General features: G+C 41.7%; 1 protein-coding gene across 3 annotated transcripts in view; it reads right to left on the bottom strand.

The window, feature by feature from the left end:
* Positions 1–4180: 4180 nt before the first annotated feature.
* Positions 4181–22131, bottom strand: part of COPS2 (COP9 signalosome subunit 2) — a 49997-nt gene continuing 32046 nt past the window's right edge. For all 3 annotated transcript variants that reach the window (XM_029574527.1, XM_029574526.1, XM_029574530.1), the window contains exons 7-13: positions 17396–17570; positions 15289–15467; positions 15125–15177; positions 14038–14135; positions 12233–12315; positions 11280–11338; positions 4181–4953 (exon numbers count right to left, since the gene is read on the bottom strand). In XM_029574527.1, coding sequence (XP_029430387.1) covers positions 4809–4953; positions 11280–11338; positions 12233–12315; positions 14038–14135; positions 15125–15177; positions 15289–15467; positions 17396–17570 — 792 coding nt within the window. In that variant the 3' untranslated portion in view covers positions 4181–4808. The remainder of the gene's footprint in view (positions 4954–11279; positions 11339–12232; positions 12316–14037; positions 14136–15124; positions 15178–15288; positions 15468–17395; positions 17571–22131) is intronic.

The raw sequence follows: 22131 nt of genomic DNA on the forward strand, positions 1-22131 counted from the left end.
CCAAACAACCAAATTTAGAACACTACTACTTCTGTAAACATTTATATAATGTTAAAGCTTGTCCACAGACATTGAGTTCCTAATATCAGAGAGAGTGTGGCAGATCAGGGATCTTTATCCTCCAAGACGTATAAGAGAAAGCAGTCAGAGGAGGCAGTGTGGGTCCATATGTCGATTAACCAATTAGAATGCTGAAGAAATTGTTTTTTAAATTACATGATGCTTTGGTTTAGAAGGACTTTCACTGGGGTTTTTACACAGTCAAAATAACTCTTACATTATATTCTTTCACATATGGGAATTATTTAAAATAATATGAAGAAATAGAAAAGAGTGCCATGCAATATTTGTTGTCTACTTTGCTGTGGCAAGACTGATAAAGATCTGTTTTATAGTCTCAGAGCAACAGGCCAAAATGTTTTGGCGTAAGAATGCATTTTGCAAATGCTGCAACTTTCTTTTGCTGGATCACAAGAGTCACAATCAAAATCGTATCAGACATGGGGATCCCTCACCCGGTTGGACTAATATCACTCTTTCAAAAAATAAACTTGCTTACTATCAGAAAGTAACGGCCCCACTGAGATTTACCTGTTCATGTTGGCATTATGCCTTGTGCAGGGAGGATGTGCTTTTCACATATACTGTTTCAAAGTCATATTGTTTTAGCTTCATCGGCCAAAGTTGAAGCATTTTTTAATAGTGGAGGCACAGATGTCTCTACCTCTCAGCCCCTGTTCTTCAAAGCAGATGAGGCCGCACCATCCCTCACCCTATCCCAGCACTCCTAATTCCAGTAAGTATAAGTCAACTGCGAGCACAAAGGCCAGAAGACAGAAAAAAATTCACTCAAGGCTTAGGAAAGCTTGTACTTGAACATATTTTATTTTGCTGTGGTGTGTGTGTGTGTATATATACATTTCAGCATAGATGACTTTTGGTCTGCTACGGTATGATGAAATGTAGTAGCACTAAAAAAGTTTTAAAAATAATTTCCTTAGCAGTAAAAACAAAACCAAAAAGATCACCCCTTTTATTTTACTCTAGAGTGCTATTTCATTTTCTAAGGAGGTTAGTGTTTAAAGTTTTTGAGAATTCCTTTTAGTACGAGTCTAGATAACTTGGGCCTAGATTTATCATATCACTATAATTATAGTGAAATGATTGCCCATGGTCAAAAAAAGGGGTAAGGGGGCGAAAGTGCGCAGCCGGCCGCGCTGAACAATTTCACCCCCGTAGCGCCAGTAGAAAAGGTGCAGGTATTTCCAGAGCTACTGCCAGCGATAACGTGCAAAACATTAATTGTCCGCAGCGCCAGGGCCCCTCATTTTACTAAACCCTGCCCAAACTCCTCCCCTTTTCCTCATTTACATTTTAACATTGCGATGCAGTAGTTAACCCCCCCGCGATAATGGCCCATTGCGATGTGAAAAATGACCCCCTTGAGTTGCTGCTTAGCAGTGTTCAAATCTTTAAAGAACTGATGTGGCGGAAACTTGACTAACTCCATCAAACCTGCAGCAGTTCCAGCACTTTGCAGGCAAGATCGGCTGTTTGATAAAGTTCTTCATGAGAGGCTTCTAGGAAAAGAAAAGTAAAAAGTCATGGTATAGGTGGTGATGTCCTTTCGTGGATTACAAACTGGCTAAAAGATTTGATTCTTAATCATGTTAATGCGTTTTGTCTATTGGTATCCCAATCAGACTATGCATTGGATATGCACTACGAATGATGATGCATCTTGCGCTTCACAACCCAGTCATCGTTTCCACTCGCTGTAACACATCTTTGGCTCAAATAAACAAGACATCCAGATAGGGGTGAACTAGAATGTTACAGCGAGTGGAGACGATGACTGGGTTGTGAAGCGCAAGATGCGTCATTCGTAGTGCATATCCAATGCATAGTCTGATTGAGATACCAATAGACAAAACGCATTAACATGATTAAGAATCACATCTAAAACAAAAGAATCGATATCGCAGCGGATGATATTCGCAAAGAAAGAATTGATATACAAATTTACAGTTGTTTCAACCAACCTGAGTCCATACGCATCGAAGCCCCTGAGGCAGCCGTTTTGACAACGGCGAAACTCGGCCAGAGTCGGGCTATAACATTTTAGATGTCTCCACCTCAAAGTTTTTGAAAAAGACCGTGGCATCTAATCTTTTTTGCAATCCTAAGTTAGGTCTGTGGCAGGTCTAGCTTATCTGGTTATGAATATTACCACTTATCTAGCTAAATTAATCTAATAAGAAGTACCGCTTCAATCTACCCACTGCCCGTCCACTAGATAACTTCTTAATAAGTGGCTGCTGCTAAATGTAGCCACCACTAAGTAGTGCTGAATATGGACTTTGTTTTTCAATCAATTTTGAATACAAAGGATATTAAGGAAATTAGAAGAAAAAATGTAAAAATCTTGCAAATACTATATAGACAGATATATATACACACACACACACACACACACACACACACACACACACACAGCGGCTTGCAAAACTATTCAACCCCCTAAAAAGTCAGTAGATTCGTGTGGGATTACAAATGACACTTACACAACTTGTTCCAGACAGTATTTTAATTTCAAACCAGCAGGCTCTTAAAGTACATTTTCAAAAAGTCACAATTCATTATTTTTCTCTGCATTTTTTATAAAATAAAATTAAAAACTGAAAAATACTGCTTGCATAAGCATTCAATCCCTTCACACTAGTACTTGGTAGAACATCTTTTACCGCAATAACAGCTTTAAGTCTGTTGGGGGTAAGTTTCTACCAGCTTTGCACTCTAAACCAGGTTGTTCAAGCTGGGTAGATGATGCTTATGGCTTGCAATTTTCAACTAGTGCCACAGATTCTCAATTGGATTGAGATGGGGACTTTTGACTTGACCATTGTAGAACATTCACTTTTTTGTTGTTCAGCCACTCCTGTGTTGCTTTGGCCTTGTGCTTAGGATCATTGTCATGCTGAAGGGTGAACTTTCTCCCAAGTTTTAGTTTTTTGTCTTGCAGTATCTCCTTGTATGTTGCACCATCCATCCATCCTTCAAATTTTATCAAGATGCCTAGTTCCTGCTGAGGAAAAGCATCTCCACAACATGATGCTGCCACCCCCATATTTTACTGTTGGGATGGTGCTTGCTGAGGAATGGGCAGTGTTAGGTTTGTGCCACTCATACCATCCATTTTTGGCTCATCTGACCACAAAACCTTATCACACAATTTAGCTGGGTCACGCTAATGCTTTCTGGCTTTTCTTCAGTAATAGCTTCTTTCTAGCCACCCTCTCATGCAGGCCAGTTATATGCAGAGCTCTTGATATGGTTGAGTGGCACACCTTCACTCCAGTCTCAGTTACTGAACTCTGTAGCTCCTTCAAAGTGATTGCTAGCCTTTCTGTGGCTTCCCTCAAGTCTCCTCCTGATGCTGAATTTTGAGGGACGGCCTTGTCTGAGTGATATGATGCAGCTCACTGGGATATCCAAGCCCTTGGATATTATTTTGTAGCCTATCTTGTGCATGTCTGTAACTTTAAATTTCCTTAGAATGGTCTTCATTTTCACAGTTTTCCTTCACATTCACAGTCTGACCAATGGTACTGAAATTAGGGAGTCTTAACCAGAAAAGCTGACTTTTTTTTTTTTTTTATGATTCACAGGTAGAGGCCAATTGTAAACCAATCGATAGGGCAATATCTTTCACCTGGGTAGACTTGGAGGTTCCACAGCACAGGGGTTGAATACTTATGCAAGCAGCATTTTTGAGTTTTTAATTTTATTTTACAAAAAATGCAGAGAAATAATTAACTATGACTTTGAAAAATTTACCTTAAGAGCATACTACAGGGTAGCCCATGGAAAAAGTAGCCTGCCTCCAATACCAGTGCCGGGAGGCAGGCTACTTTTCCATGGGCCACCCTATAGTTTGAAATAAACATTCTGTCTGGAACAATCTGTGCAAGTGTAATTTGTAATCCACACAAATCTGCTGACTTTTTAGTGGGTCGAATACTTTTGCAAGCCACTGTATATCCACACACATACACCATGTTTAAAACTGTTCCTCTCAAATATTTTATCATAACACAAGTAATACTAGCATATATTTCACCCCACCATCCCATGTCCTTTCCCCATTCAAAAATATGAAAACACATTAAGGACCAAACTGTACAATTTCTGAGCTGCACTGTTTATTCTGCTGCTTGAAACCTACAGTAAGTGACAGTATGCCACTATAGTTATGGGGTTCCTTCTTATCTTTACTGAGCTGCAGGTACAGAAATATATGGACACTTGTGGGAGTTGTGGGGAACTGACATTTTTGCAAAACGCATCAAACATTTCAATGTATATATGAGAAAAGAAGGAAGTGTTCAAAAGGGTACGCATTGCAAGTTACTGAAGGTTATTTCTGTGAGAATTTCTTCAGGTAAAATGTTTAAATTGAACCAATAGTAGTGCGTGAATGTACTTAAAAAATCCGGATGCATCTTCTCACTGGTCATTAGTGGCCCTTGACAGATTACTACCAGGTTGCAAGGTTAGGGCGTGATGTCAATACAGCATAAATCCCGTGGCATTTTGGTTTTTTTCTGAAGGTTAAAGCTGTTTTTCTTGGGATAAATGCAGCAGCAAAACACAAACCAGCTGTTCAAAACAAAAGCACTTCTGCCGTTAACTCCAAAATATTTTTTTTCAGGGCACACCAACTGACAATAGTTTTGCCACTCCCAGTTCTTCTAAGGTTTAGACCACCACACCGTCGCCATAAGTACTTCTTGTAGAATCTTATTCTGTTAAGCCAGTTTGCTGACTACAGCCTGGTTGAGAGAATTTAGCTGGTTGGTCCATTTATCTAATGCAGTGTACCGGGCACCACCCCTCTTCTGATGATCTAGTTCTAGGAGCTGATTCACTTGATCAATTCGGCCATGAATAGTGCTGGGTAGAAAGGGAAAGAAAAGATTTCTTCAGAGATTTAAAAAAAAAAAAAAAGATCTTTGGCGCCATTACTCAGATACTAAAAACCATGAGATTACCCAAATGATTGTGACTCTAGCTCCCAGTTTCCTTCGAGGAGGAAACACTCAACACACAATTTTAGTATAAGTTCAAATACAATCCCCTGAGCATACAATACTATTACACAGCACTGAATTTTTTCAATTTCTTTATCATTTCCAGGACCAGTTCTTGGAGCTGCACTTCTGATTGCTTTCTTATCCCCTGTTGTGTACTATCAAGGAGCTGCTTGTAAAACATCAGATGCCCAGCAGGAGGAAAAAGACAATTCCTGGCAATCTAAAATAATTATGAAAAACATATTTTTCCAAGGAGCTTAGATACATTATGCTGAGATTATTAAACAAATAGATATACTGCACCTGAGTAGTTCAACATGGCCAACAGTTTGCTGATCTGTGCAGAAATTATGCTTTACCAAATCAGTGAAAAGAATTTTTAAATGTCAATAGGATACAGTTATGTTATCAGTTTGCATTTACTGAACTTCCATCATTACATTATTACAGATATACTATGTATGTTTGTTACATACAAATTACAAAACAAATTCTAGATTTTAACTGATGCACAAGACAGCTGGCAGTTTCCTAATCTTCAGGGTTAGTAGACTTCCATTAATATTGTAGCTGTATTAGGACATTGTTGCAGCTTTTGGCGGGGACATGAGCTGGTGGGCCGACTTTGCCGGCCTTGGGTGGCCCCCTTGCTTGGAGGTCAAGGCAGAAGGCTGGGCTGTTTTGCTAGGAAATATGGCAGACAGCACCGGGCAGACATGGCTGGTGTCGGAAGTCAGAAGGGGGTTCATGTATGGAGTTTCACGTTAACATTTACAATAAAGCTGTGGCCTCTTCATCCATTTTGGTCTGTCGTCTTTTCTTGGGAGGGGCGGGGATGGGTACAGACAATTATAGCAGATGTCAATGTTAAAGGTTTATTTTTGGCTTCTCTGTGCAGGTGACATCTCTGCTCCTTGGCTGCCAGTCCTGCTCACAGCCATGCTGACAGGAAAGGCCAAGGGATGAGGTACTTTGTTTACATATGGGGGAGCTCTCATAGGGTAAGCGCGACCCCATTTTTACATCAACTACATCGACTCTCTGTGATGACAGGTGCAATTTAAAATTGATGGATTCTAGTATTCAAGGCCCTTAAGAGTAGTGCTACTGGTTTTTACGACACCTTTTGAAGACTTATGTTCCTGAAAGGAATTTATGGTCAGTTAATAGGGCATTCCTCCAAGTTGGGAAATGTGTAAGATGGCTAATCACTGTAATAGGTCCTGAGGAATGGAATTCAGCTCCAGTGGAGATCTGTTTGGAGTTGAATTGCTTGGCTTTTAGGAAAAAAGTCAAGACTTGGTTGTTCCCCAATGTGGTGAGTTAGATATATGACTGATGGAGAGGTACATGGCTTCTAGGGGGCATGAGGAGAGTTATTAGTTCTTTCTATTGGGAAAGGAAGAGTTAGTGGAAGTAAGTTTTAGTTTTTATTCTATGTTTTTGATATTGTTTTTATAAAATATTGTACACTGCTTTGAGCAGCTTTGTATTCTGGTAGGGTGGTATATAAGAAATAAAATAAAATGAAAAATACAACTCTTGTAAACTGTGAATGTCAGCCCTGTGCAGTCCAACATTTGAGCACATAGATCCTGGCTATCTCTGGAGCCCGATACATCTGCGCCTCTTGGACTGCCAGTAGGTATTGTACGTACTGTACTTGAGTGACATCTAGGCGGCAATTCCTCTTTACTCCACCCAAAGATAGAGAAATTTAATTTTATCTGATGATTTCCTTTTCTTGAAACCAGCCAGACCAGTCCAGACGAATGGGTTATGCCCACTGACCAACAGATGGAGACAGATCAACAAGTTCACCGATGTAACCCCTTATATGCATCCGTGCTGACCTCAGCCTGCCAGTATTATCTGTAACAAGCTAACTTTGGAAATTTTAAATTCCTTAACAACCAGAGAGCTTCCAGAAAAAGTAAATGCCAGAATAAAAATAAACTATGTACAACATGAAAGTGACACATACCTGTACATCACGTGCCATGCAGAAGCCATTCTTCTTCAATCTTCAAGTTGGACTTAACAATGCATTTGGCAGCAAAGGGGGAGTTCTGGACTGGTCTGCTGGATTCAAGGAAAGGAAATTATCAATTAAGATTAAATTTCTCCTTCCTCTTCATCCAGTCAGACCAGTCCAGATGAATGGGATGTACTCAAACTACTTCTGATTAGGCTGGGATACTCTCAAACCTGATCTCAAAACTTCAACTGTGAACAAGGCTTCCTCCCTAGCACTCATGTCTAAACAGTAATGCTTTGAAAAGGCATGCAAGGAAAAGTATGTCGCCGCCTTACAAATCCCCAGTGGAGATACAAACATTCTGCCCAAGAAGCTGCTTAAGTTCTCGTAACATGTAATCTGACTTGTTTGGGTAAAGGCTTATCTTTGGCAACATAACTACCTCCTTCATCCAATGCACAATTCACAGCTTGGATGCTACCTCACATCTCCTGTTACCATTGAAAAGCACAAACAAATGATCCAAACTTCTAAACTCATTGGTGACCTTTAGATATCTCAAACGTACACTCCTGACATCCAAGGAATCCACAAGCTGCTAATTGAATGAAGGCAAACAGACCACTTGATTCAAAAGCTGACCACCTTTTGAAGAAAGGAAGGCACCATACAAAGTTTGACCATGTCCCTTGTCATCTGTAAAAAAAAAAAAAGATTCTCTGCAAGAAAGCACCTGCAACTCTCAGAGAGCTTTCTAGCCAAACAAACCAGAAACACTACTTTCAAAGTAAGCAACTTCGCTAATGAGCTCAACTTGAGAATTCGCCAAGACCACCACCATTAAATTCAGGTCCCAAGAAAGGATGAAGTCCCTCACAGGAGGCCTGACATATTTGACCTCTCTCAGGAACTGAGTAACATCCAGATGGGAAGACAAGAATCCCGCCAAAAAACCTGGTCTCTATAGCAAGAAACAACTACAATTTGAACCTTCAAGGAATTAAGAGCTAATCCCTTCTCCAGACCCTCCTGTAAGAAGGCCAGAATTGAAACAAATGAAGCACTCTCAGGAACAAATTGCTAAGCAGAACACCTTTTTTCAAAAACTCTCCAAACCCTCACATAAACCATGGAGGTTCAGAATTTCTTCACCATTAACATAATATTCATTACCTAACAAGAATACATTCCCTTAATTAAAATGAGCCCTCTTAAGGGCCAGGCTGTAAGACAAAAGTGATATGGATCCTCATGGAGAAGATGACCCTGTGCGAGCAGATACCTTTGCGGTGGAAACCAATGAGATCTGCACACCAGGGACACCATGGCTAGTCTGGTGCCACTAGAAGTCACTAGAAAGTCTTGAAACTCTTTGAACCTATCAATGGTAAGGGAGAGAACATATACAGTCACCCCTAAGGACCAAGGTTAAATCAATATGTCTAGCCCTTTTTTGACTGAAAAACCTTTTAAGTCTTTGCATTCTGATTGGTCACCATGAGATCCATCAGTGGGATTCCCCACCTGTCCACTATCTGTCAAATGCTACCTGAGTTAGTGACTACTTTCCAAGACTGACCATTCTGCGGCTGAGAAAATCCACCTGAATGTCCTCTTTTCCTGCTATATACATTGCTGATATTCCTTCATTACACAAAAAGAAATCTAAAAATAAGTCCAAATCTTTCAACACTTAAAGGCTCCTGGTGCCCCCCTGATGATTCATACTACCATGGCATAGTCAGACATTATTCCGATTGTCTGCCTCCTGATAGGTGAACAAAACAGAGGAGAGCCAATTGAATTGTCCTGGTTTCCAAACGATTTATGGATCAGTCTGATTCTTTTACTTACTATAGCCCCTGAGTCACATGACCTTGACAATGTACCCCCCCAACCTACAAAGCTGGTGTCCATCATCACTGTTACCCAGGCTAAAGGCTTGAATTCATTCCTCTCTTCAAATTGCTGGAACTTATTCACCATTGCAGACAATGAGCGTCCACTCCAGATCAATCAAGTCCTTCACCGCTCTATGCAGTAGAAAGGATTTTGAAGGCTCTTTCATACTGATCATAATAGGATCCTCCAAAGAAGTAGTGGGTTCCTCCCATTTTTCCTCAGCAATATTAAGAGTTTTCAATGCTTGAGAAATCAGAGAAGAGAGCAATTCCTTAAGAAAAAGGCAAACCATGGAAGAACCATCATACTTCAGGAATTCACCTTGCTCTAACTGTAAATGGCCCTTACATAAGAACATAAGAAATGCCATACTGGGTAGTCCAGTATCCTGTTTCCAACAGTGGCCAATTCAAGTCACAAGTACCTGGCAAGTACCCAAACATTAGATAGATCACAAGCTACTATTTCTTATTGATTACTATAATAGCAGTTTATGGATTTTTTCCTCAAGGAGCTTATCCTTACCTTTTTTAAACCCAGTTACACTAACTGCTATAACCACATCCTCTGGCAATGAATTCTAGAGCTTAACTATGCGCTGAGTGAAAAAGAATTTTCTTCGATTTGTTTTAAATGAGCCACTTGCTAACTGAAGAAGATGGTTCCAGAGGGGAAGAGAATTGCCCCTTTCTGACCAGTGGCTCACAAATTTAGAATTTCTGTTTCTTGCTCCGCAGGGCTGAGAGTCAGAGGCCCCAGCAACTTTGCACTACCCCAGGCTCCCAAAATGGCCACCGATAATCAGCACAGGTCCTGGATCCCCAGTGGAATTGGACTGCCCAAATGACCCTGCCTACGCAGTTCCTCTGATATGTTAAAATCACAAAAATCACCAGTTCTCTCCCTCCAGGCATACCTATAAAAAACTTTACTGCTTCTTTGCTCTATTGCTGGTAGGCGCCACAGCTGCTGCAGAATGTGGGCTTTTTTTCCATGCTCTGCTGCAGTAGCTATTGCTCCTTGCTCTCAACAGGTTTCATTGCCACCGACGGGAAAAAATCAATGAATCCCTGAACTCACCACACCAGCCTCCGATTGGTCCCAAAACTGCTTCCTTGAAGGTAACACTGCTGCCACTGCTCTATGTTTCTTGCTTTTTTTTTTTTTTAAACTAACTTTATGCAGAAGAAAGTTTCTTGCCTAATCTTTACCTTTACTTTGTTTTCTCTCTCTCTCGGGTTGTTTGTTTTTTTTTTAAAGAAGGAGCCGGGGGGTGGGGGGGGGAATTCTGCCCCACTTAAACCAGTCCTAACACAAAGGAACTGGAAGCCCCTTGGCTCAAGCTCTGCTCATACGAAGGAGATAATTCTTTCACTTCAAGAGCTGCCTTGAGGGAGGGAGGACATGCCTTTCATCACAGGAGACACCCTTAAAAATGTCTTTCCTCTTAACCAGCCTAACCAGGCCTTAGACACAGCACGAGACGCTTGCCTATCATCTGCTGGAGACAGAGAATTCTGGCAGGCTGAGGTCAGCATGGGTGCATATAAGGGTGACGTGAGCGAACCTGTTGATCTCTCCTCCATTTGCTGGTTGGTGGGCATAACCCATTCATCTGGACTGGTCTGACTGGATGAAGGGGAATGTGAAAATACACTTTTGTTTAGCACATAGAAGTATAATTTAAGAACCCATTAATATCTATATATGAAGCAGGCCAATACTTTGCTTTAACATACATCTATTGTTAAGATTTGAAAGAATCTGAATAAATTGAAGGGTACAGAATTATTTTCTGAAATTTCAACCCAACATTTGGTATTGAAGATCAAAAGCACAATATATTAATCTTGAGGTGGGGCAAAAGTCAAAAAGCAGGTGCAAATTTGTGCCGGTACTTTTGAGATGGGAAATAATCAAAGCAAAACTAAATCAAGTCACGTTGCTTTGATTACTGCAGCAAAACCCATGGGTAAAATTACCCACGTGGGTTTGCCAAACCACCAGTAGTTTGACTATGTGCATGGCTGAAATATTCTATTGTACGGCATTTTAGAAGTAAATCGTTCAATTCTCCCATCATGAGTATTTAGACATGTTTTGGAAGCCAGACATGGATCATCATCAATGATATGTAAGCACTATCAAAGATAGACTGTATAAGCACCCAGCTCATACATTGTACTTGTGAAGCAATTGTCAACAGCCTTTTCATGGAAAAGCTCCATATATGCTATACATTATCTATTCTCCAGTCTCACATTTTTACATAAGTGCCAGGAAAAAAAGAAAAGAAAAATACATACTTATCCAATATGCACTGCACCAGCAAGCTCTCCACATCGGCTACATCTATATTTAGCTCCTAAGACAGAAGACTCTTGGTTACATTGTGTGTTACATTTCTTCAGAACACCAAGACCTTGGATTTTTTGGGGTTTTTTGGACCAACTAGCTTCCCTGGACTTTAACTGGATTTTATGCTAGTTACCATGTTTACAGAAGAAAGCTGGGGTGGCTTTATTCCTAGGGAGATGGCACGGCAGCAGCGGTTCCAGGGCTGCAGAGCACAGGTATAAGCTTCCCTTCACAGCTTGCTAAAAGTAGTACCTTGGTTGGCCAGAAGGTGTCAACTCACGGGAATGCCCAAGTCTTCCTCATCGAGGGAGGTCGCTCACTCGCATCACAACTTTTAATTTTACATTCATTTTTCATTTTTGATTGTTTCAACCAGAAATGGTTGAAAACAGAAGTACATTAGTAATATACAGAATGATTAAAAAAAAAAATATATACATTTTTAGTGTGTACCAGAACTTATATCACAGCATTTTGTTCTTATAGCAGCTTTCCAGAAACTTAAAAAGGCAGCAAGCACCACACGACTGCACTTTTGTTCATCCGATGGAGCCAAAGAGGCAATTTTTAAATTACCTGCAGGGCTATGCAAACTAATTTTCAGAGGGAAATTCTGCAAAATTCAGGTCGGCAGGGAAATGCAAGCACTTTGTACCTGCTTCAGAGAAGGTGCAACCTTTCCCTTCCCCTGGCTTAACCCTGCCCCGTTACCTGCACTGATGGGGGTGGGGAGGGAAGTCTCAAACTGGCGTGAAAAGTTGTGAAAATTACCTTACAAATGTTTGAGCCAGTTTGGCTTCTTCAGCCTTTGGATTTGGCTCTAGCTCTGATTTTTACAGCTTGCCTACTGTTAGAACAGGTTTTGTGTTTTACTGTTGTGCAGACAATCATCAGTATGTACCTTAGAAATAAAAGGAATATGTATTCTTGTATAAGGCTTAATTAATTTTATAAGCACTTGTGTTCTGATGTTTCGTAAAAGCTCTGAAATAAAAAAAGAAAGACATTTAAGGACATTAATGCTATACAAGTAATAAAATGCCCTAAAGTTTGATCTTGGCAACAATACATTTGCGCACCAGCCAACTGCTGGAGACAGAGAAATACTGAGCTACTGCAGGTGGCACCAGGGCTTTTAAGCAGTGTCAGCAAGGTTTTTCTCTGTCTCCATCTGCTGGCAGGGATGAATAAACCCAGGAGTCTGGACTGATCCGGGTAAGTACAGGGAATAATGCCCTAAAGTTTGATCTTGGCAACAATACATTTGCTAAGGAACTTCTCAGGTGCAAAGGTGCACTTTAAGTTCGACATGGAAAAAGTTCTCTTTAATAAACTGTAGCACTTAGTAATTCCACTTTAAAATATTGCTTGCAAATTTTTCCACATTGCAGGAAAAATGTTAGTTGGAAAAATCAACCAGTCAATGAGAAACATTAGCACTTTTATGTGGACTAAACTAAGGGCATATTAATATTTAGATGTTATATATTCCCTTGGCATGCTCCAGTGTTTAATACTTTGGAAATTAAAACATTTGTAATTGAGTTATGTTTACACATGCAGAACCATGGTGCTTGTACATTTTTTTTTTTGCCAGGATAAAAATTCTTCAATGCTATAATCCACAACATCACAATGGTTAGAAAAGGTTTTTTCCCCAAATGCACAGAATGGCAGAAAATATTTTTGATAAATCAAACCCTTCGTTTCCTTTTAGTATTAAAAGGGAGAATGGTCCTAAAAACTGCAAAATCAGAAAGTCAGAATTATTCTAATAATTATTTAAGATTCTAAAGCCAAATTCAAATAAAAGTTACATCTATTTTCTGAATCTCTTAGTTTATATTCTTTTTCAATTGTAGCAAATGAAGAGACGATGTAGATGAGAGAAAAAGATCATGAAAATCCTTCACTTAAAAAATGCATAAGGGGGACTGGGGGTGGGGGAGATGACAGACTGGATGGGCCATCATTTACTCTGCTATTCTACATACACACAGAGCTCCCTTTGCTGCACAAGACTGCTAAACATCACAGAGGTAGTTTAGCCTCAGGAACACGATTATACTGAGCTTGAGAACTTCCTGTACAGCTCTCTCATAAATCAGAGTGTGATCATGTGGTTCAGTGATTTCTAAAGTTTTTGGCAGCCCTTGCAATTTGTCTCCATCTCAGTTCTTTTAGCAGTGCAAAAACGCCAAAGCAGAGCAATAGCAATCCAAAGGTTTAGAGTTCCCTCTTTTAAACACTGGGGCTATAACTAATAGAAGAAATATATATATAAAATATATATAAAAGGTCATCTACTGTATCGCAAACGAGCACAAGCGGTGCCAAATTTTTATCTCAACTTGTGTAAATTGACTAGTTTGATTTAACAACAATTACATGCAACAGGCCTTCTGCCCCAATGAGCGACAATTCTCTCATGCCGCCCATCCTACCACAATGAGGATGGCACTTGTGGAACTGAAAAACTGCATATTGCACCCTACCCACTTGTTACAAGTTCCATACTGTACAGATAATCTCAGACCAAAAGCAACTCCTGCTGCAAGGAACACATTTCCCTTTTCCAGGTTTAAGAGGAGGAAACATGGCTTATTTTAAGACGACTAATGCTCAAAGATGTCATTTTTTTTTAAAAAACAGGAACATGTAAGCAACTGTTTCCCTTTCTTCCCTGATTTTAAGCACATGAACTACCTTCAATATGCTCCCTTATGAAGGGATCGTCCATGATGTTGCTGTGGTTTGTTTTCAGAATCTTCTCAAATTCGGTGATGTCGTTATTCTGATAGGCACTTTAAGAGAAAGGTAGAGTGACTATAAATCTGATAAAATGCAAAGTAGCATCAAGGTAGGAAAACAGACTCACTAATGGCGAGTGGGAAATCCTTAGGGGTTGCATGACAGCACAGCAAAAGACTTATCTGTAAATGAAATTCTTCCCACAATGAGTCCTACTTATTATGCATACATTTCACACAGTGAACCGATGGCTTTTCAGACTGTCTCTAACAGTCAGGTAACTTGGTAACACTATTTATCAGCAAGAAATATATATACACACACACACACACACAGTAACTTATCAAGGTTATCTATTGCTGTGTTTAAATTGCTAAAGTTTCTGGCATAGCAGTGAAATTTATAACTTGAAAGATTCCTTCGGATAAAGAAAAGTAGTAAAATATAGCAAAAAAAACAAGCCCTTAAAAATACTTTGACTTTAAATTTAAAACAAAACTTTTTTCCCCCAAAATATAGGCCTTCGTGGTGCTGTAAATCTGGTTGCCCAGTAGCCTCTAACAGACAGCAGTTGCCAGAAGACTGGACTCTCTGAGAAATTTCGCTGGAGCTTGGAACGCCACCAGGGGAAGGGGAAACGACACAAGGGAAAGAGGGGAGACAGACAGACATATTACTAACAATGGAGAGGAAAGTGGGTTCAGGTAGTTAGAGCCAAATCTCCTATTCCCTGTGATTTTCAATAAACCATTTTATCTTCTCCTGCCCAATTTAATTTACTGTGCGTGGATAAGAACATTATTCCTTCTCCCCTCTAGAAAACTGAATATTTTTTCTTAGCAATTTAGGTACCAATAATGTAATTGCAGGTCATGAACTACAGAGTTGGCCACATGTTTGATTCTAAAGTAGCATAACTGTAAATCACACTGGGACTCCCTCTGGGCAAACAATACTATAGTACACCAAATGTTATTATATACAAATCTTGAAAATGAGCACTCATTCAGCCATTAAGGAATACATACATAAAGTACCTTACCTTACTAAATTTGTCATTGCTAAAATTTCTGGATCATTTTTGTATGGTTTAGCCTAAGCGTAAAAAACATAAAAATAAATAGAATAGAACAGTCTTAAGATAACTGCCATGCCAAGAAAGAAAAATAGTCTTTTGAACGACATTGTTTTTATTTATAACCGTACCTCCTGAGAGTCAAATGGATTTATCCCGGACTTCATCAGCATGTTTGCTAAGACCAAATATTTCAAGCAAGTAGTTCGCCTGGGACTCCCTGACTCATCGTAATTCTTAAAAGCTTCAAAAAAGTCAGTGTGCGCCTTTTCAAATTCTCCTTCTCGTAAGTGCATTTTTCCTCCACATTCTGAAAGGAAAAGGAAAGAAAACTGGCAGAGTCAACTGCACGAGCAGTACTGTGATTAACTAGTCTGCCTCCAGCAGGGGCCGGAAATCAACGGTGCAAAGATACATGAAGTGGTATCTCTGGGCCCAGCGGTGAGAAAAGAGTGGGAGAAAAGATTGTGAGCCAGAAAGCAGTGAAACTGGAAGAGGGTGAGAAAGAGAAAGAAACTAGACGACCAAGCAGGAAAATAAATGGCACTAGAGCGAGACCAGCCACATCAGGCATACGGTGCAAGCAAGGTAGAAAGCACAGTTAGTAGCTGGCAATGGAGAAGGGCTCAGATGAGAGTAGCTTGCCCAGTGCAAAGAAGTCATGAGGAGAAGTGTAAGGATAAACAGAGGTAATGAACAGCTGTACATGAGCAGAAGCAGCTAATATAGGCCTAAATTCAACATTTTGCTATAAAATTGCAAAAAATAGTGCCTGCGATAAAAAAGGGGCGTGGCTAGGGTAATTTTCCAGATACCACATCACATAGCTATTTTACTGCTACGCACTTTAAATTTATTGCACCCGCGATATTTTTACATTGCATGCTAAGAAGTGCCCAGAAAGGCTTTTATCACATTTTGGGCTGCTGCTGAGTGGTTCAGAGTTCTATGTGGTATATAATTGGATGGGAAGTATGAGGATGACAAGGTAATGGGTGTAAGTTTGAAACGATTGGAGAAGTGCAGATGGGACTACATTGGATATTAAGGAAACTGATTCATTAAATGAGTTTAGTATGATGGACGTTTGAGGCAATTTAGAACGGCAAGAAGAGCGGTTGAAGTCGGCACCAGTATTGGTGCAGTGTATTCATTGGGAGCCTATTTGATATTATCGATGATGATTGGTTCGATACACTCCTTGATCGTGGAATGAGTTGTTGAGTTGAAGAGTGATGGAAGACACCAATTTATAGATTTTGTGCAAGGAGCTGTAGGAACATCATATCATTGGTTAAGATAACCCCTGAAGAAGCCCGTGTGGGCGAAACAAGGGACCTTGTTGGGATGATACTGATTAGTACGGTGTGGGGATTCTAGATTATTTTGTGTGGAATGATATATTCTTATTTTGTTATAGGATTTTGTCACGTATATGATTGGTTGAGTGTGGTATGTTGTGAAGTGAATGGTGTGAGTAGGGATGGAGTATTATGATTGATTATGTATTTAATCTGCTATATTTGAAGTTACATTTAATATATATTGGTAAAACATGTATTTAACAGTGATATGTTTGTAATTAAATAATTGTGTTTTGGAGAAATAAAGGAAACGTGATTATAGATGTTTGTAATATCATCTACCCCTGAGTTTGTGTGTTTAGTTTGCTAAATTATCAGTGGGTAGTGGACACTTTCCGTATTTTTGTATGTATTAAATTCTAGCCAGCTCACTTATTATCTGGCTAGAATTTAGCTGGATAAGTGCCCAAATCTTTAATTAGCCAGATAACTTCCGAGTTAACCGATTAAATGCTTTTGAATATGGACCTCATGCTAAATTTCCCTACAGCAAGTCAGAGTTATGAAAAGACTGGAGATCCGAAAATGAAGTCCTTTCATGGACACAAATTCCAAATATTTTTAAGAAGCTCACTTTATCAGAATCAACATTTTTAAAATGTGGTTGCGACCAATACGCATGCTTGCACTGAACTCTTTCATCCCTCAATAATTCAGGCTTACAGAGGTATACTAAAATAAAATGGACTGCTTGGAGTATCCTAAAATATGCTCGTCTGGTGGAAAAATGTTTGTGAGAAGGTAAGCTGAGCAAAGCTTACTTGGCCTATTTTTAAATTTCTCTTGCATTCTTTCTGCTGTTATAATTTACACTGACCACAAGGATGCAATAGCTTTTACTTCAATCAGTCTGTCTTCTAAGCATCATACTTGCCTCGGATCACGCCCATGATGAGTGGATGAGGGATTGCAGATTTGATGTGCAATGACTGTTCATATAGTGCTTTAAGTTTTTTATTGTTTTTCTGTGCTGTGTACATTTGAATTTCCAAAGCATAGATTTCCAATAACTGTGTGCCCTTCTTTAGGTCATCCTCCCCATCATCAGTCTGGAAACAAGAGGTAAATATTTAGCCTTATGAAGACCAAGCAGAAACAGAACTTTCATGTGAAACATTTTCTGATATAAACACCCACAAGTCACGTGCATAAAGAGAGGGAAATTATATTTCTAAAGTTATATGCTACTTAAAAAAAAGAACAAAAAAAACCCAAAACATTTCTGCAAAGGCAGCAAAAGTAAACTATGCTGAAATGCACAGTTGCGTGTATTATGCCTACTCTTTAAAAGAATAAGAACTTAAATATTATTTCTATATTGTGTTCTGATTTCTTCAATGCCAGCAAGCCCTCGAACCTAATGTACTAGGGAACAAAAGCCCCTACAAAATAGTTTTCCAGATGGAGTCCAGCTGCTTCAGGAATTAAGAAATGTTTTTCTCTTCCATGAATATTAAACTTAGCATGTAGCTGTGGTAATGCAATTACCGCTTATATTGTTTTACATAGAAGAAAATGTTCTAGCACTAATAACGTAAGCAATAAAGAACATTAGACTTTCCAAGTAGTATAACCTCAAAGGGGAGCTTCATTACGATTAAAAGTAATTGGTTTACTTTTCTTTCTGGAAACCAAAGATGACCCAAAGAGAACATGATAGCATTACGTAACTAGAGAATGCATACAAAGATCTATCCAACAGACTTTTATCATTATTTACAGTGGAGCACATCACCTTGAATTAAAGAAAACAAATTAATCTCATATCTACCTGGATAATCATAGCATGAAACATACTATGTTGGATATCACAGAAACTAGATCTGGCTATTGCTAACTGAAGATGTGTCTGTGTAATTCACATCTGCCTGTAAGACTCAATTATCGCAGTGCTCTCCATTTCCTCAGAACCACTTGCTTTTACAATTTTGCCAGAAAACACAGGGGAGCTACTGAAGGAAAATTGGTTCTTACCTGCTAATTTTTGTTCCTATAGTACCACGATTCAGTCCAGGACAGCTGGGTTTTGCCTCCCCTCCAGCAGATGGAGACAGAAAAAGACGTCGCGGACTCTGTCATATACCCCTGAAGTGCCACCTAGTGTCTGCCAGTATTATACTGTACCCAAGCAGAAATTAGAAAAACCATAACGGCAACAATAAAACCACTTCCCCCTGAAGAGCAGAGGAAATGAAAACACCTGAAACCTTATGAATGAATGAAAAACATGCCCAAAACCTTTCCCTGAAAAGGGGGCATTCAATAAAACTTGCAGAAAAATTGATCAGCTACCGGCCGAGCGGATTCTCCATTTTCCCCTGGGCGGGCGTCTGGACTGATCCGTGGTACTACAGTAACAAAAATTAGCAGGTAAGAACCAATTTTTCTTTCCCTGTACGTACCTGGATCAGTCCAGGACAGCTTGGATGTACCAAAACTTTCCTAACCAGGGTGGGACTGAGAGAGTCCCGCTCGGAGTACACTGGTTCAGAAAGAACTGGGCTCTGGGGCCCGGACATCCAGTCGATAATGTCTGGCAAAGGTATGACGTCCAACTGTCTTAACTTCCCTAGACTCGGAAGTAGAAAGATGTAGGCCCGCCAAGGATGGGAGCGCCACCGTCTGATTCAAATGAAAAGAGGACACTACTTTCAGAAGAAAGGAGGGAACCGTTCGTAAAGAAACTTCTTAGTTAGAAATCCTTAAGAAGAGCTCCTGACAAGATAAGGCCTGTAGCTCCAAAACACGCCGCGCCGAGACGATAGCCACGAGGAAAAAGACGTTTAATGTCAGATCTTTCAAGGTCGCCCGCATCAGCAGCTCGAAAGGCGCATTACAAAAGGGCACGGAGAACCAGGTTGAGCTTCCACGAAGGACAGGGGTTCCGAATCGGAGGACGAAGATGTTTAAACACCACGCAGAAAACAAACCACATCCGGATGAGACGCTAGAGGGAGGCCCTGTACCTTTCCCCGAAAATTACCAAGGGCTGCCATCTGAACTCATAGGGAATTGAAGGCTAGACCTTTTACTAGACCTGCCTGCAAAACGGCCAGAACATCCGGAATAGCAGCCCTGGACGGCTCCACCACGTGATTCAGGCACCAGTCCTCGAACATACCCCAAACTCTGACGTAGGCTATGGAGGTAGAAGGTTTACGGGACTGCAAAAGCGTAGCAATCACCTCCTCCGAGTAACCCTTATTTCTCAATCTCCGCCTTTCAAAAGCCATGCTGCTAGACAAAAGCGATCTACCTCTGTGAAATAAACGGGACCTTGTCGCAGCAGACTCTGGGATGGATGACATCTCAGCGGGTCGTCTACCGCCAGATTGAGAAGGTCCACAAACCACGGACACCTCGGCCACTCTGGCGCGACGAGTATCACCTTGCCCGAATGAGCCTCGATGCGGCGTAGAACCTTGCTGACCAATGGCCATGGCGGAAAGATGTACAACAGAATGTCCTTTGGCCAGGGAAGCACCAGAGCGTCTACACCTTCCACTCCTGGCTCTCTTCAACGACTGAAAAATTGAGGAGCTTTGGCATTGCGCTACATCGCCAACAGGTCCATCGTGGGCCTGGACCATCGGTTGCACAGGAGTCTGAAAGCCTCAGAGAGTTCCCACTCTCCTGGATCCAACTGGTGGCGGCTGAGAAAATCGGCCTGCACATTGTCTACTTTGGCAATGTAAGAAACTGCTATCCTGTACAGGTGCTGTTCCGCCCAGCTGATTAAAAGTTGAGCCTCCGTCGCCACCAGACGACTCCGAGTTCCACCCTGATGATTGATGTAAGCCACCGTCGTCGCATTGTTGGAGAGAATCCGCGCATTGTTGGACAGAATCCGCACTGATCTCCCCTCTACTCAGGGAAGGAGGGCCTGTAGCGCCAACTGAACCACTCTGGTTGGAGACCAATTGATCGACCAAGAAGACTCCGACCTCATCCACTGACCTTGCACTGCTGTTCCTCGACAAACCGCTCCCCACCCGGAGAGGCTGGCATCAGTGGTTACTACTATCTAGGAGGGAATTTCCAAATCCACACCCTGTCATATTCTGGACACAGCCACCAAAGAAGACTGGACCGTGCCAAATCCGTCACGGCTGGGAGCCTTACGAGAGAAGGATCCAGAAGACAGTGAGGCCCGAAAATGACAATTCCCCCGGAATTTGGACCTCTGAGGAAAAGATCTTCTGCTCCTGGGCCTGTCCTCTGGCAGCTTGTGGACCATATTCTCTCCCAGAGACTTAATCATGTCCTCCAACTGCTGGCCGAAGAGCAGTTTTCCCTTGAAAGGCAAGGAACTCAGCTGAGCTTTCGAGGAGACATCCGCAGACCAATTTCTGAGCCAAAGGAGCCTGTGGGCCGAAACGGCGGAGACCATTGTTCTTCTCAACGTACACAGGAGATCATACAGTGCATCCGCACTGTAAGCCACCGCCGCCTCCAAACAACCAGCTTGAGCCGCGTCCACTTCCAAAAGGGATGCCACAGATTGTAAGTGCTGCACCCAATGCAGGCACGCTTGCATAGCAAAACTGCTGCACATGGCCGCCCGCACTCCCGGAGGTCTCAAATATCTTTTTAAGCTGTACCTCCATTTTCAGTCCTGCAAATCTTTTAGGGCCGTCACTCCCATGACTGGGATGGTGATCTTTGTAGTGACTGCAGAGACTGCCGCATCCACCTTGGGTACCCTGAGCAGCTCCAGCGCATCCTCCGGTAGCGGGTACAACTTATCTATAGTGCGGCTGACTTTCAAACCTAGATCCGGAGTGTCCCACTTCCGGAACAAGAGGTCAGTGACCGACATATGAAAGGGAAAGGAGCGAGCCGAACCTCTAAGACCTAACGTCACAGGATCCACCGCTCCCATATGCGAATCCTCCTGTGGGACTTCAATTCCGAGCTCTTCTAGAATATTCAGGATAAGCGGACCCAATTCATCTCTCCGGAACAAGCGTACCACCTTGGGATCATCACGGTCCACCGCAGAAGCACCTTCCTGCTTGGGCACCAGGGGCTGACCATCCTGGCCTGCGTCTACCCCCTGAAGGTCTTGCGGGGGGGGGGTAGATCCGAAGAAGACGAATCATCCAGATCTGCCACGGATCTGAGAGGGCGCTTAGACTTAGTATGCCCCCCACCGGCGGGGACCTGGGACGCTTACGGGAGGAGGGAACCTCAGAGACCTTGCCCCTCTTGCGTTTGGATGCTCTCCGTGCCTTGAATATTTTGTGAAAAAACTTCACCGTCCGAGGAGAACGACTAAGATGACCCATCTGAGGCCCCCTCAGGATCACCATCCGAAGTATCAGCCCGATCCTCCTGCGACCTGCCCCCCCCCCCCCCCCCCAGAGGGAGAGAGGTGGCGGGGAACTCCGTGCCTCCATCGCGACTCTCTCTGCATCCCTGAACGTTTTCAAAATGGCCTCCGTCCCTGCACTAAGCAGGAACGGATCAGGCAGCTGCGGCTGAGCTATAAGCCTCCCAGGCTCCGGGCGCCAAGAAGAACTGCTGCTGCCATGGGGATTCCCCTCAGCGGACCTCCCTGAGGTCCCTTCACCTCCCAAGACACAATCTGCACAGATGCCGGCTCTAGAG

This window comes from Rhinatrema bivittatum, chromosome 13, assembly GCF_901001135.1.
Source record: "Rhinatrema bivittatum chromosome 13, aRhiBiv1.1, whole genome shotgun sequence".
Lineage (NCBI taxonomy): Eukaryota > Metazoa > Chordata > Amphibia > Gymnophiona > Rhinatrematidae > Rhinatrema > Rhinatrema bivittatum.